This window comes from Astatotilapia calliptera, chromosome 18, assembly GCF_900246225.1.
Source record: "Astatotilapia calliptera chromosome 18, fAstCal1.2, whole genome shotgun sequence".
In the NCBI taxonomy this organism is placed as follows: domain Eukaryota; kingdom Metazoa; phylum Chordata; class Actinopteri; order Cichliformes; family Cichlidae; genus Astatotilapia; species Astatotilapia calliptera.
The window spans coordinates 19170177-19184702 of record NC_039319.1 but is presented as its reverse complement, the minus strand read 5'-3'; the positions used below and the strand labels follow the sequence as shown (position 1 = coordinate 19184702).

At 41.2% G+C, this 14526-nt stretch overlaps 1 protein-coding gene across 1 annotated transcript in view; it reads right to left on the bottom strand.

The window, feature by feature from the left end:
• Nucleotides 1–458: 458 nt before the first annotated feature.
• eif2b3 (eukaryotic translation initiation factor 2B, subunit 3 gamma) overlaps nucleotides 459–14526 on the bottom strand; it is a 35187-nt gene continuing 21119 nt past the window's right edge. Inside the window, exons 6-12 of the mRNA XM_026148974.1 lie at nucleotides 12559–12648; nucleotides 9637–9773; nucleotides 8982–9172; nucleotides 8265–8327; nucleotides 7933–8081; nucleotides 4427–4530; nucleotides 459–650 (exon numbers count right to left, since the gene is read on the bottom strand). Coding sequence (XP_026004759.1) covers nucleotides 598–650; nucleotides 4427–4530; nucleotides 7933–8081; nucleotides 8265–8327; nucleotides 8982–9172; nucleotides 9637–9773; nucleotides 12559–12648 — 787 coding nt within the window. The 3' untranslated portion in view covers nucleotides 459–597. The remainder of the gene's footprint in view (nucleotides 651–4426; nucleotides 4531–7932; nucleotides 8082–8264; nucleotides 8328–8981; nucleotides 9173–9636; nucleotides 9774–12558; nucleotides 12649–14526) is intronic.

Genomic DNA, 14526 nt, shown 5'->3' with positions numbered 1-14526 from the left:
GCAAGTCGGCTTCCTCCTTTGCTGCGTTCGTGAACGCGTGTGCGTGTGGGGGCGGGGTGTCGGTGTTAACTGATACAGGATCGAGTTGGGTGGTCCGGGGCCTACACATACACCATTTTTGTGTACAAATAAACTCAACCCCCACGCCATTGTGGTCTCCCTCCCACTGCCTTTTCTTTCCCTTCTCTGGTCTTCACAGCTGCACAGTGTGCATGTGTAAACACCCGTGAACATTCGAACGTGCATGAGTGCGCGCTCCTCCCTCTGGAACAGGCTAAATTGAGTAATTGACTGCTGCTATTAAGAGACAGTAGTGATCTGATAATAACTAATGTGGTGACATGATTGCTAAGATTGACTCGGTACTGCCACAGAAAAAGTCTGTAAAATGAAAGAAAAAGAGGATTTCTTAAAAACAGTAAAAGAAATAAAATAAAATAAAAACACGGATCCACAGGTTCAAGCTGACGTGAGTTTATTTGGACACTGTGTACAAAAAAGCCAATTGAGGTCAAAGTCTAGGCTTCTGATTGGCCTATCCGCTGGGGGAATTAGGGCCGTGTTTTGCTGCACTTGGATTGGTTAATGAGGTGAAAACTAGATCTCCATGAGCTGGTCTGTTCCAACGATGATCTCGTTAGTCCGTTCAGCTGCAGAAAAGAGATATGACAAAGAGATTATATCAGTTGCAGCTCTTGTGATCTTCACAGTTGAAAAAATAAACAGGGGAAAAAACAAATTCAAAAATGTGCAATCCACAAATGTCAGCTTCAGTGATCTCTTCCTGAATATTGCCACCATGCAATATGGACTTGCACTTTATTGCCAACTGGTGCACTAAACACATTTTAAAAAAAAAAATATTTCAAATGCCGAATGACTATAGATCGTTGTTGTTGGGCTTTAACAATACCCATAATGTGCTCATCGTTTGAAAACGACTGCCTGTAATGTGAACACCTTCCCTTCCGCATCACAGACACAGCAGTGCTGACATCACTGGCTACAGGCGCCAAACAAATATTAGATGTTTTGTCGTAAGAATGCAAAGATTTCTAATAATAAAATTTGTCATTTGGCAGCTAGATTTATACCTTGGACTACTCATGCACTTCTTCGTGAGTTTTTTTAATCATTTGTTTATAAACATTATACCATGAAGATCCCGGAGCACAGTTTTAGTGCTAATGTTACTGCTGGAGGAGGTTTGAAATCTAGAGTTATTCAGTCAGCAGAGAGTTGGTGATTTCTACAATCTACGCTCCTCGGGTTGCTGTTGTTCAACTTTGCGATAATAACACTTACAGCTGATCGTGGAATATCTAGATGGGAATTCATTTTATGAATTGACTTTTTGCAGCAGTGGTGTCTTATTGAAGTACCATGTTCGAATCCAGTGAGCTTTTCAGAACAACCCACTCTTTCACAAGCGCTTTCAAGGCAGACTGCATGGCTAGGTGCTTGATCTTATATACCTGTAACAACTTTACTGAAAACACCAAACCTAAAAGATTAAGAGGTGTGGCCTAACACTTTTGTCCCTTTAGTGTAACCTTCATTAACTGAAGGAGAAAAAAAAATCAACTAACAAAATATTTAGTGCAATAGAAAGTCTGTTTTTTTATTTCTGCATAATATTTCTAGTAGCTAACAAACTGAATACACATCCAATAAGGAGTTAATTGGTTCTTTTCCTTTCTTAAATCATTCTCTACTCAAAGCTAGTTTAACATGAGGAAAGTCAGCCCCGACTCCCCCGTGCATGGCTCTTTCCCTCCATCCCCGAGCGTCGGTACTGATCCAAAGCAAACGGTGGCAGAGAGTTATGTTCCATCCACACAGACAGGTTTTAGTGTGAAGGAATCTGTTGCTCAGAATGAGCTTATCCTCAGCTGTGAAGAGGGGAGAACAAATGGAGCATGGGACAGCAGGAGCGGGAACAAGAGGGAGTGACTGGGAAGAAAGGGAGGAAAGGTTACTCACACTGGGCCAGATAATTTGTCACTAACTAATAGAGTTTGTAGATGTATTAGGACCATATGTAACATTACATGTTACATATTCCTACTGCTGGGCCTGTGACACACATAAAAGGAGCCAACACGTGGGGGTAAAAAAACCTGTGTTTTGGAATAATTATTACTGTGACTATTTCCTTTTCCATCCTTCTTATAGCAAAGCATTCTTATCAAAAGCTGCTGTTTGCATTCGGTCATAGATAATCTTTGCCTTTTTTTGTCTATGTTTTTGAAGCCCACTTATTCTATGCCTACATCATAAAATGTGCTACACATATAATCAGAAAGAAAGAGAGCTTTCTTAAAGAAAACACTGAATTGTTTTGTAACTCACAGAATAAAAGCACACATTCAAAAGCATCTAAGACCAGTGCGTGATCTCGCATCGTTGGCATGTGTAAATAAAAGGCAGTGTATGTGTGACACCTGCAATAGCGAATGCATATCTGAGTGTCAGAACATCTACAGGAGAGGTATGTATCTTTAAAATATCAACACCTGATGGACGTAGACGTGTGTATTGTATGTGTGCGTGCGTGCATGCGTGCACGTGTGTGTGCGTGGCTAACTGTCAGGGTGGTCCTTAGCTGCTAACAGCTTCAGCAGCAGAGTGGGTGTGTAATGTCTTTAGCAGCCCACTGTCAGCCAGCTAATTTGGTGGTGAGAGGTAATCTTGTGCTCTCCTGCAGTAACAATGTAATGCAGGAGGGAAAGAAGGCTTATCTTTACTGCAAAGCATTACACAGAATAATCTGATCTGACCCGTTCTTCATACACAGCCAGGCTGTGTGCGAGCCACTGTTAAACTGAATCTCCAGAATTGTTGTGTTAAATCTTTTGAAGTAGGTTACGGCAGATTAATCGAACATATATTAAAAACCTGTGTGACACTCTTCTTTTTCAGTCTGTTTTTATTTCCTAGCCTGCTAATTGATTTTGAAATCCAGCACATGCATGCCAAAATATGAAGGTAAGTTTATGTGCCAAATTAGAGGAATAACAAACATTTCAGTGAACCCAGGACCTTTATGGCATGTCGCAACTTCAGTCACCGAATCAAATCTCTCTGCTGCATCTGCTACTTTTTTTTTTGTTTTTTTCTTAAACTGTAAAATCTTCTAAGGAAGACGACTGGCTTTGGGTTGTCTGATGAATCTGACTTCAGTTTGCTGTATATACTGGACGTGTTAAAATAAAAGGAGACAATTTATGGTGAAAGGCTGTATCTTTGCTGTTGTTTTGGCCTTATAGCACATGCAAACACAGGTCCAAGTTTCCAGTGTTTAGTATAATAATGCCAGGAACTGTCTAACAGCAAAAAGGGGGAAAAAAAAAACAAAACAGCTGAAGCAAGATCAGACTTCCTGCAGCAATCGCTCACTGGATGCTCCAAAAGGCTTCAGCTGTTTCCAACAGTTTTAGACAAGTTTAGCTCAAATTCACACTGTTGTTTCTTGGAACACCCTGTTGTTCACTCAATTAGGCTGCTCAGTCTGGTAGCTGAGCTCGCCCTCTCTTTCTCTATATGTGTATGTGTGTGTGTGAATGCGAGTGTGTGTGGATGTGGCTGGAGGCTGTTGAATTCCGGGTGGTCCTGTTCTGGCCCTGCTCTCTAACCTCTCCATCAATGTGACACACACATACATACACACACGCACAGCTAGCTTTTGGGACAAGAGGATTAAGGAAATAAAAAAAAAAAAAATCTCTGACAAATCAGACTTGAGAATGAAGAAACTTTCCTAGTTGGCTCAAACACTTGGCACTTATAAACAGATACCACACACATACATTAACACCTTATCCGAGTCAGCCAGGGAGAAGTACAAATAAGCGCATCAACAAAACCTGGACGTTACAGCCTGTCAGAGCTATTTTTTGTGCTGGAAAATGTTAAGAGTGCAAGATGTCTCTGCTTTTTTTGTCCATACTAGGATTTTACTGCCCATTGCTCAGGATATTTGTTTTACTGAGGCCATCATTTATCCCATAGTGTCCATTTAGTTTGGGGATTGAAAACATGCTCCTGTTTAACTGTGTCATTTAAAAGAATTAAAAGTCCAAATGTACAAACCGAAATGCGAGTACTGACAGAGGAAACAGGAGTTGACTATAGTGTGGGCACCAGAGCAGCTATTAAACTCACCTTGTGGTGAAACTGCTTTGCCAACTGGTCAAATAATAAATAAATAAAGCCATATAAGTGCTTATAAAGCCAGAAATTATAATGTTCACAAACCCTTTACAACCAGACAAACTACCTGCCGAGGTAGACTGTTTCATATAGCTAAAATCGAACGGCAAGACGTTGGCATGCTGAGAAGAGTGAACAGGATAAAATGAAATCAGGTGATAAACACCGATAGGCCATTTCTTCATATGTGTGTATTTATCTCGGTGCCTCTTACCTTCTGGTTCGATGTGTTGTCCATTTCCCACCAAACAGTATTTGAGGTCTGCTCCTCTGCCAATAACAGCATTACTGCAGATCACGCTGCCTTGGATATTACACCTGAAAATAACACACACACAAACTGCATGAATTTGATTTTATATCAATAAATCTGCATGTGTGCTGGCCACTATGTTCCCACAGTGATGGCTGGTGGCTCTATGCATGGAGAGCTAACAGGTATACATTATACCTGCCGTGCGGTACCTGGTGAATGGCATCTTACGACGATGCCATTCGTCAGCATGTCGGTTTTTACTGCAGTTTTAATGGTATATCAGTACAGATGTTCATAGAATCACAGATGTTGCAACAATTTGAAAATATAAGACTTTGTAAAAAAAATTCTTTGCCTCTGGTTTTGACTTCTTCTCTCCAATATCAGTGCTGATGGGAAGGTGTTTTTAGAGTGATCACACCTATTTGTTCAGAAGAAAACTGCAGCAGCTACCTACACTGTGGCGATGAGCATAAACGGACGTGGCTGCGAGATGACGTTATCGGCAGCACACGAAGCGACCAATGCGGCACGTATACTGGGACCTTAACGCTCCTTTAAACAGAGGAAAGAAAACTGACATTACATGAAGAGATGCCACAAACTTGTGGCTCTCTTTGCATCACCACTTTACCAGAGATTTCATGAAAAATACCCTTGTTCATCCAGCTAAAAATCTCATCGGGATTTAATCGCTGTTTCAAGAGTGATTTGGCCGAGAGGGAAAACCATTACAAGAGTAACAAAAGCAGTCACATTGTCCAAGAGAACTATTTCCTCAGTCTTCTAAAATTGACATAAATATTATTCCACACTATTCTCAAAATATTAAAAAAAATGCAAAAATTTCCCTTCCTAAACATACAGTTCAAGAAAATCCTCTTAAAAGACTCATAAATCTTGTATTACCTGAATAAGGGATGAATCAGTAGATCATTAGTCCTAAAACATTATTTTTCAGCTCAGTTGTTTGCTCTCTGGGCCCTTGTGTAAATACGCACAGGCAGGTACACACAGCAAAGAACATTCATGCAGCACTGGGAGCTTCACAGGAAAGGCGCAGCTTTCCAGCTGGGCGCTAAGCTTCTTTACTTGCACCGTCATGGACTGAGGGCCACACCGGAGGTTACACAGACATTCGGACTGTTTTCCCCACCTCACACCTGCTCCGAAAACTCAAAACTATCCAAACTATCCAATCAAACAAACTTAATGACACAACATTAGCATCTCTATTAAGTTAAGGAAGGCGCCCACGCTGTGTGCGCATATATGTGTGTGTGTGTGTGTACGCTGTAGGCCCCGTTCTGGAGTCCCACCTGAGCTGGCAGTGCCAACCGACTGTGCATGCTCACATTCAGCCAAACCATCACCATAAAATTCTTGGAGAGAGACACAGACAGTCCTGTGTGTCCTGTGTCGACTAACCATGAAGGGCGTGTATCTGCGAATGTGTGTGTGGGGTAAGAAACGCGCGTGTGTTTCAGAAGCTCGGGAAGCCCAGTGGAGAACACATGTAGGTCTTGCCCAGGCAGTGACGCACACACACTTGGCCCTGTGCACCTCACACACAGACAGGTTTGTATTGGCTCATTCTATTCAGGTGGTTAGGCTTGGAGGGAGACAGAGAAAAGAGTGTGTGCGTGTGTGTGTGTGTTTAAGTTACTACCTAGAAGGTGGTGGTGGTGGTGGTAGTTGGTGATGGGAGATTACAAGATTCAGAGTTTTGTAACATTAGAGAGAGAGGGCGAGAGAGAGACCACCAAAGAAGCTTCGAAGCTGAAACACCACTAATTACTAACACCAGGGCTCCTCCTTGCCATGACCCCCCCCACCATCCTCCCTCTCTATTACACTCATACACAAACACACACACACACACGCATGTCAACCCCCCACCTCCTGTGCCAACCCTCCCCTATAAAGTTGACCCCAACTATCCCCCTTCCCAAACATGCAGCGCTTTGTCAACAAGCTCTGGTCAGCACCAAACAAAGAAACCAGAAACGCGAGGGGTTTCTGCGACATGGCTGGGGTCTGCTAATCCCCTCATACTGGCTCTTTCTTTCCTTCTTTCTCCTTCCTTCTTATGTCCTCAAAGAAAGAAAAGAAAGAATTGCAATTTCTTTCTTGCGTGCTAGCCTGCTTTCTCCTCGCTTCTTTCTTCCCTTCTCCTGTCTCTCTTTCTTTCACGCCTTTGTGCGTGCACCTACATGGCCATGCTAACTGGCTGGGGTCCCTGAAAGGCTTAAGAAGAGATTGCAAGAGACAGAAAGAGAGGGAGATGGCGTTGAGGCCTTGATGTAAAGAAAAGAGAGAGAGGAAGAAGAATTAAGATAAAAGAAACAGGAGCCTGTGAATGAGAGCATTAAAATCCAGAGCCAAGATGAGTCCCTTTAAACCAATATTCCTGCCCTAAGACACCAAACAGATCAATCTACATGCTAATTCTACAGTAGACACTGTTGCTCTCTGTGCAAAGCAGTCAGTTCTTTCCACCTTAACTCTTGACTACAGCTGAAACTGGACTGGATAGAAATCCTGCTGCATCCTTACTCAGACTGGACTCAAATCACAACTACAACATCTGACATGCTCTCCATTGAGCTTCTGTGTTTCTTTAACCAAGCTGGAGTTCCTAAATCTCAAGTTGACATGATGCAATTTGCAGCACATTGGCTGTATGGTGGGTTTTTGTTTTGCTGTTAAAAATGATACGAAGTGGAAGAATAACATCATAAAAAATAAAAAAAAAAACTACACAATTTGCAACACTCTACATGTAAGCACAGACGTGCATGTGTGAAGTAACTACAATGTTTACCTCCTGGTGAGCCTGATTAGACCCCTGTGCTTCACTTCACCAGCTCTGTGTTTGTTTGGAACTGGTCTCTGGCTGGTTGCACACCACATAGCTACATTGTTAACTCAGCGATCCCACAGAACGCAGAAAACAAAAAACCTGTTACACGTCCTATCACCGGACACACACACACACACACACACACACACACACACACACACACACACACACACACTTCAATAAAAAGGTATGCAGCGAATGAAGAGGGAGCCACATCTATGCTTTTATAAATTCTAAAAAAGCCAAACAGGTTGATGACAAGTTTAGTGGTTTTTCAGAATAGCTGAGAGGCATAAATGTTCCTTCACTTCAAGTCAAGTAAATAATATAAACAGCTGAACAGGAGGATAAAAGTGTTTTTTCATGCTTCTGTTTAGAAACGTGTGCTTGCTAACTGCTGCTTGTCACCCACCACATGCAAGTAGCAACTTCACACTTAAAAAAACAAGCCAGATAATTAAAACTTTAATCTATAAACATGCCTTCAAGGTGAAATTCCCTTTTTTTTTTTAGGTTAAATTAATGCGTTCAAGAAACCATTTCAAAGTACACAACCTCAGCAAGTGTGTGCATGTCTGTGTACAACTGTGTGTGTTCTCACCCCTCCTCGATGGTAACGCCATGCATGATGATGGAGTTGGTGACTTTGACCTTCTCTTTTACAGTGGTGAAGTTTCCAATAGTAGACCTTTTTATGGAAGTCTTGTCTGCAATGTGGCACACAGCTCCGATGATACTATCTGATCCCATCTGAAAGCCCACCACAAACAGCAACGGAGATACATGCATACACAATTTTAGTCCACGTATTGTAAAGTGCCTTTAGACGACAATAAAAGGCTCTGATGAAGTGAAGACAATCTGAAAAAGTTCAAAACAAGAGGGAAATGCTAGATAACTGAAATACAAGCATGGCTTGTAGTCTATATTCACCTGACATCTCTCAGAAATGTCAGCGGATGGATGGACTGATGGTTCTTCAAACAGCTTTGGGGCCTAGCAGAGAGAAAACGGGGGGAGTGAAAGAGTGATTAAGAAAGTAGTAATGAGTTTGAAAACAGACTGTAAACAAAAGATGGATGGAGTGTCCGCGTGTTTACAACGTTTCTTTTAAAAAGCCAAACATGTTGACCACAAGGTTTGTAGTTTTTAGAATAGCTGAGAGGCATAAATGTTCCTTCACAAGTAAAGTCAACTTAAAAGTGCATTCCTAAAAATGGCCATCAGGGGGCAGTTCCCACGGTCCAACTGCAAAAAGTCTTTGATAAAAGGACCAGCTCTTACTAAATGTATGACCTGAGTAAATTTATCATCAAATTGGTGACCGAAAATACTAAATCTGAAGTTTCAAGATGACATTTTACTGACAGCGGTGTGATGTCATCCAAGAAAGGAAATTAGAGAAAGTTGACTCATTTGGATGTAGCGTTTTCAGTGGGAGATGCATTTCATCACTCATTCAAGTGACTTCTTCAGTCTGGTTTCTCACGTTTCTCCCACTGATGTTGCTACGTCCAGACAAACAGAATCAACTTTCTGGGAACAGCATGTACACATAAGCATTTAATCACGATTAGGCTATTGTAGTCATGCCATACACGTAAAATAAACCCCAAACAAACAAAACAAACAGTCGAATGTTTGACTCACCAGTCGGTTCACCTCTATATAAGCAGCTAGAGTATTAACCCGGCAGCACAGACCCTGGTCCATAATGTGAACATAGCAGCGCAGCTTTCCTCCATGGTAGGCCTCACTCATATCACCACGGTGGTCATTCCAGCAGGAGCGCTCCTGCGCCAGCTGGAGGAGAGGCTCGTCCCGAGATGAGATGAGGAGCTCTGGACACCAAAAGAGGAAGAGATGCAGGAAGAGAAGAGGGTTAGAAGCTGATGCCTTAGGCAGCGATGCCCTAACCTAGAAGTTCTTTATGATGAATGTTTATAAGCAAGATGAAGAAGAATTTTAAAAAGGTTGCAGTCTTTGGGCAAGACTGAGGTTTGGACATCTGCAGAGGAGGGATAGTGGATGTACTGAACAAAGGATATCAATTATTTTGCCTCCAGGAAGGAGGAAAAGATGAAGACCACAGAGAAAATACAAGGATAAATGAAGGAGGACATGCAGAGTGTTGTAACAGAGGAGGATGCTGATGACAGGGTGAGATGGAGGCAGATGATCTGCTGTGGCGCCGCTAAAGGGACCAGCCAAAAGACAAAGAAGAAGAATCATGCTTGGGTTGTTAAATGCTGTTCCTCCTCTGATTCTGAGCGTGAAGATATGTTATGTGAATGCAAACAATAACCGTGGTTTGCAGGCCCATCGTTTTTTTCCTGGGTCTGATCGTCTGTGTCGTCTTTCAGTTTCTGACTGTTAACAGTTTTGGAGAACTGTTTACGCACCAAATATGGCACCAACTCTCCACGGATCGATGAGATAGACCTAGGATACAAAAGAAACACATTAATTTAGTCATTTAGCAACTGGATCAGGTAAGAAACACTAGTTCATGCTATGCAATCATAACATCTTACAATATCTCGGTAAAAATGAAAAGATATAGACTATACTGGAATAAAATGGTTGTATTTTATGAATATCACCAGAGTAGTTGTAAGCAGTAATTGTGTAACACTCAATAACAGCATGTAATAAATAATTGAATGATGTATAAAGGAGTCATTGTCCCTATAAAGACGTCGATCAAAATCAGGAAAGGAAGCACTGACTAAAGACTGATGATGTTCCAGCAAGAAATACATTAATTAAAAAAAAATAAAAAGAGCTAACAGTGAGCTTTCTTCGAAGTTTCTCTCTGTGTAAATCAGGAGGCAATATCCTCATCTTAATTTCTTTTTCCTCCTCTCTGGACTGCGCTGTGTTCAGTGTTCCTCTCTACCACACCACACACCCCTCCACTTGCCCTCTCTTACTTTCTTTTAAAGGGAGATTAGAATTTCCATCTGAATGACAGGAGAAAAACAACAGTTACTCTGTCCATTTCTCTCCTTGAGCAAGAGACAGAGAAAGAACATTGAGGAGAAAGGAAGAGAGGCAAAGAGGAGCCGTGAAAAGAGTCCAAGAAAAGAGCTGAAGAAAGAAATGAGTCATCTAACAAGAGAGATGATATATGGTGGCGGTAGAGGGTGCGTTGGTGATGCAATGATGTAAGATTTACATCTGCATCTCTATGGCAAATTGCTACTTTCAAGTGCTTTAACCAAAAATATTCACAGGATTAGTAAAGGGGATTTGTGTTTGTTGGCTTGGCTTTGGATTTATTGAGTGGAATAAAAGTAGCCTGGTGTGGATGCACTCCATTTATAGTTGTTGAACTTTAACAATGGGTAATAAATGATTTCCACAATTCGGCTTTCAGCGTGGTACCCACTTCTTCATGAAATAATGTGCAAGTTACAAAATACACGTGTGGAAGTCTCATCGCCACCCAGTTTTGGGAAGTTGCCAACAAATAATATTATATTTGCTTCCCAAAATTAAACGGATACAATCAAGCACTATTTAAAGTAAATGCTTCGCCAATAGAACACAAAGCAAAAGCAAATCAAGCGCTCCCTATATCAGAGCCTGACAATGTGACTGCATGTGACAATCACAGCTGTTCCCTGCACTGGACAACTAGAGGTTTCCTGGATGTACTCAGGATGACTAACAGTGTGTTAAAAGACAGACGCACAACAAAAATCAAATGTATGGCACAGCAGACGGTAAAGAGTTTCTGCTCAAAGTGGACTATCATCTGCTGTTTGGAGATACTTTGGATTTAGTGATATTAACCAAGAAGAAATCAGATGCAAACAGTGCTGTAGAGGTGTGTCTGCGCCTCAAAGCAATATAAGCCACTTATTCACATGCCTGAAAATGCACCACCACAAACTGCAGGATAATTAAGGCATGAAGGCCAAGAAAAACAATGCTTTGTTGCTGACGCAAATCGTCCACAAAACTCAGGCTGTGCAGTGCGTCTACATATTCCTTCACAAAGATGTGCTGAAATCACAACTGCAATCACACTTCCATTGACCAAAGATAGCAGTCCCCTCTCATGTAATTTTGTGCTTTTCATATTTTTATGTTTTTTGTTCCTTCTAAAAGATGCACTCAATTTGGGTAAATGAAGAAAAGTAGTTTTATTTTTACATAAAGATGGAACATGTTGCATCACATGGAAGTGAAAGCAGTGTTAAATTTAGAAAATTACTGACCCTAAAATGAACGAATAATCATGACAAATAATCAATATTGCTGAAAATAATATTGTTTCAAAATTGTCAAAACAATTTTCATCAATTTGCTTAATATAAAAGGAAAATGTAAGAATGCAAATGCTAATTTTAGGACTTCAAAGTGCTAGTTCCCACTACCTGTGTGAAAATAGGCATTTGTATAAGGTTTTGTCAAAGAAATTCACAGCAAGCATTTACCCAGCATTCAAGAAGTGACAACGTTTGAAGCGGCCCGCTTCCTGTTGTCTGTTTCAGGTTAACAAGAGCAAGTGCTGACAAACCCTGATTCTCAAAATAGTGAAAACAGCTTTAGCCTTTCATTTTTCAGATGCAGCACAGAGACAGACTCCTATACAGACTCCTCCGGCTATAGCGAGCTCCCCCGTCACACCGCTTCACTTCAGAGGCTAAAGGCCTAACAGCCTGTCTCAGTGGCACATAGTAAAACAAATTAACACCTCACTAGAATACCATGCTAACAGAACCTTTCAAAGCCTTACACACCATGTAACCATGTTAAACACACACAGATTAAGCAGCAAGGTAGAGTTCATGTCAGCTTGAGTGTGGGGCGTATGCATATATTTTGTGTCTATATGTGTCTAAGTCTGTTGGGTAATACCTCTCATGGAGCAGACATAAACAGGAAAATTTCAAAATTCAACAAAAAAAAAATACAGTCAAAAATAAGTGAAAAAGGTCTGGGGAAATTTTTATGTCCACTGTGGACTTACTTTGCAGAAAGATCTAAACATAGACATACTTATATTCATTATTCACTTCAAAAGCATCATAAAGAATATGGTGATGGAGACATGTTTTTCTTGAGAGTTCACTAGTGTTTCTTGGTGTGGTTATTTGTATTTTGTTCTTGCAGATTTTTGGAAATATTTTGTGAGTTTGTATAGTCTCTCTTGTAAAACAGTCTGATCTCAGTAGGACTTCCTGTTAAAATAAAGATTCAACCCCCCCAAACTTACTTGTTTTCTGTGAGGAAGTCCACGACAGCCTTTTTCAGACAGTAGAGGTGAGCGTCCACTAAGCCCGTTTTGATGAGCATCCTGGGATGTCTGTGGGTAAAAGGAAAAACAGAGATGGAAATCAAAGCTCACAAAGTGTCCTCAGTTCGTGAAAACAAAGCATTAAAATCCACCGTTTGCACACAATGGAAAAGTGTGATGCACAGAAACGAATAGATTAAAATACACACTGCACACCTGCGCTGCTTTTACCATCTTAATTGGGTGCTACCTCTGGGGGAGTGTGCTTTGATTCTCTTCGTCACCTGCTGGTTTTATCTTTAATGCTTACTTCACGTTTGCTCAAGCCACTTTTAATCTGTGTTCCTTTGCACGCAGGACTATAACACTTGATGAAAAAAACGGCAAAACCAGCTATAATGCGTGATTGTCCTCTGCCATCTACCATAGATGTCGCCCCGAGGGCAGCCGTCATGCATTCACTCATTCACACAATTTTTTTCACATAGGGAGAAGCGGAGTCAAAAGTCTGAACGTGACATTTACGAAGCGACAACCTAAAGAAAACAATGCAGTCCCAGACGTTTCAATAAACAAATCTATCAACACCCCTACGTCCTCTCCGACTACTTACCCTTTCTTCCTCTGCCCTTTCAACCACGACATAATAAAAACTGTGGGGTGCATTCCTCCTTAAAAGGGCCATACCACTTTTAGCCCATTTATTACCAATCACATAGACCTTTCATTACTGCTTACCATCTTTCACAGCATGCCGCAGTGATTTAGATTTTTAAGGTTGTACAAACAGGTTGAAGTCTGTCTCATTATCACACAATAACTCCGACCAAATTAAAAACAGACACATCCACTGTTTGCAGAGTTGTTCAGTTTTGATTTATTATTCCACACTAAAAGCAACAGGAATGATAATTACAACTCTCCCTGGAAAGTGAGTGTGACAGCAGGAAGCCACGCCAACATTACTTTGACGTGATAAAGTTTTATTCAAAGATGTGTAAAAATTTAGAAGTCATACAAAATTAAGGAAACCAAAACAAATCAACTGCAGTTGTGCAGAAACTCTATGCAGCTTTGTGAAAAACTAAGTACACCCCATTATTTAAAAACTTGTAGAACCACCTTTAACAGCAATAACTCGAAGTGATTGTTTCCTGTTTGAATTTATCGGTTTTTCACATCATTGTGAAGGAATTTTGTCTCAATCTTCTTCACAGCGTTGATTCAGTTCATTGACGTTTGTGTGCATTCGTTTATGCACAATTCAGGCACAGGTACCACCACAGCAGTTTCCCTGGGTCATCGAAACACCTCCATTCTTTTCTTGTTTGCGCATTCTGTTGTAGATTTACTGCTGTGTTTGGGATCATTGCCCTGTTGCATTACCCAATTCTGGCCAAGCGTTAGCATTAGTTGACTCTGGAACACTGGTATTCGGAGGAGTCCATGGCTCGCTCTATGACTCCAAGGTGCCCAGTTCCTGTGGCTGCAGAAGAAGCCCAAATCATCAGCCCTCCAAAACTGTATGAACTGTTTGTTCTGACATGCTGTATTTGTTTTTCACCAAAAGTAGTACTGTGCATTACAGCCCGATATCTCCACTTTGGTCTGATCCACCCCAAGGACATTGCTGCAGAAGTCTTCAGGTTTTGTTCAGATGCAACTTTGAAAACCCAAGCTGTTCTGCCATGTTCTTTTTAGAGATAAGACGCTTTCCAAACAACCGACACTTGTTCCATCTTTTTCTCCATTTAACTTGCTAACTGAGACTTGCAGAGTCTGAACTATAGCTCTTAGGATTTTGCAGATTTTTTGAGCATCACAATTTTGAGCCACAATCTCCCCACTCCTGGGAAGATTGTGGCATTCTGTTAACACACACCTGAATATTTCACACCAGCTACTTGCCAAAACTACTTCTTTTATAGAGGCGCACACTTGCTGCTG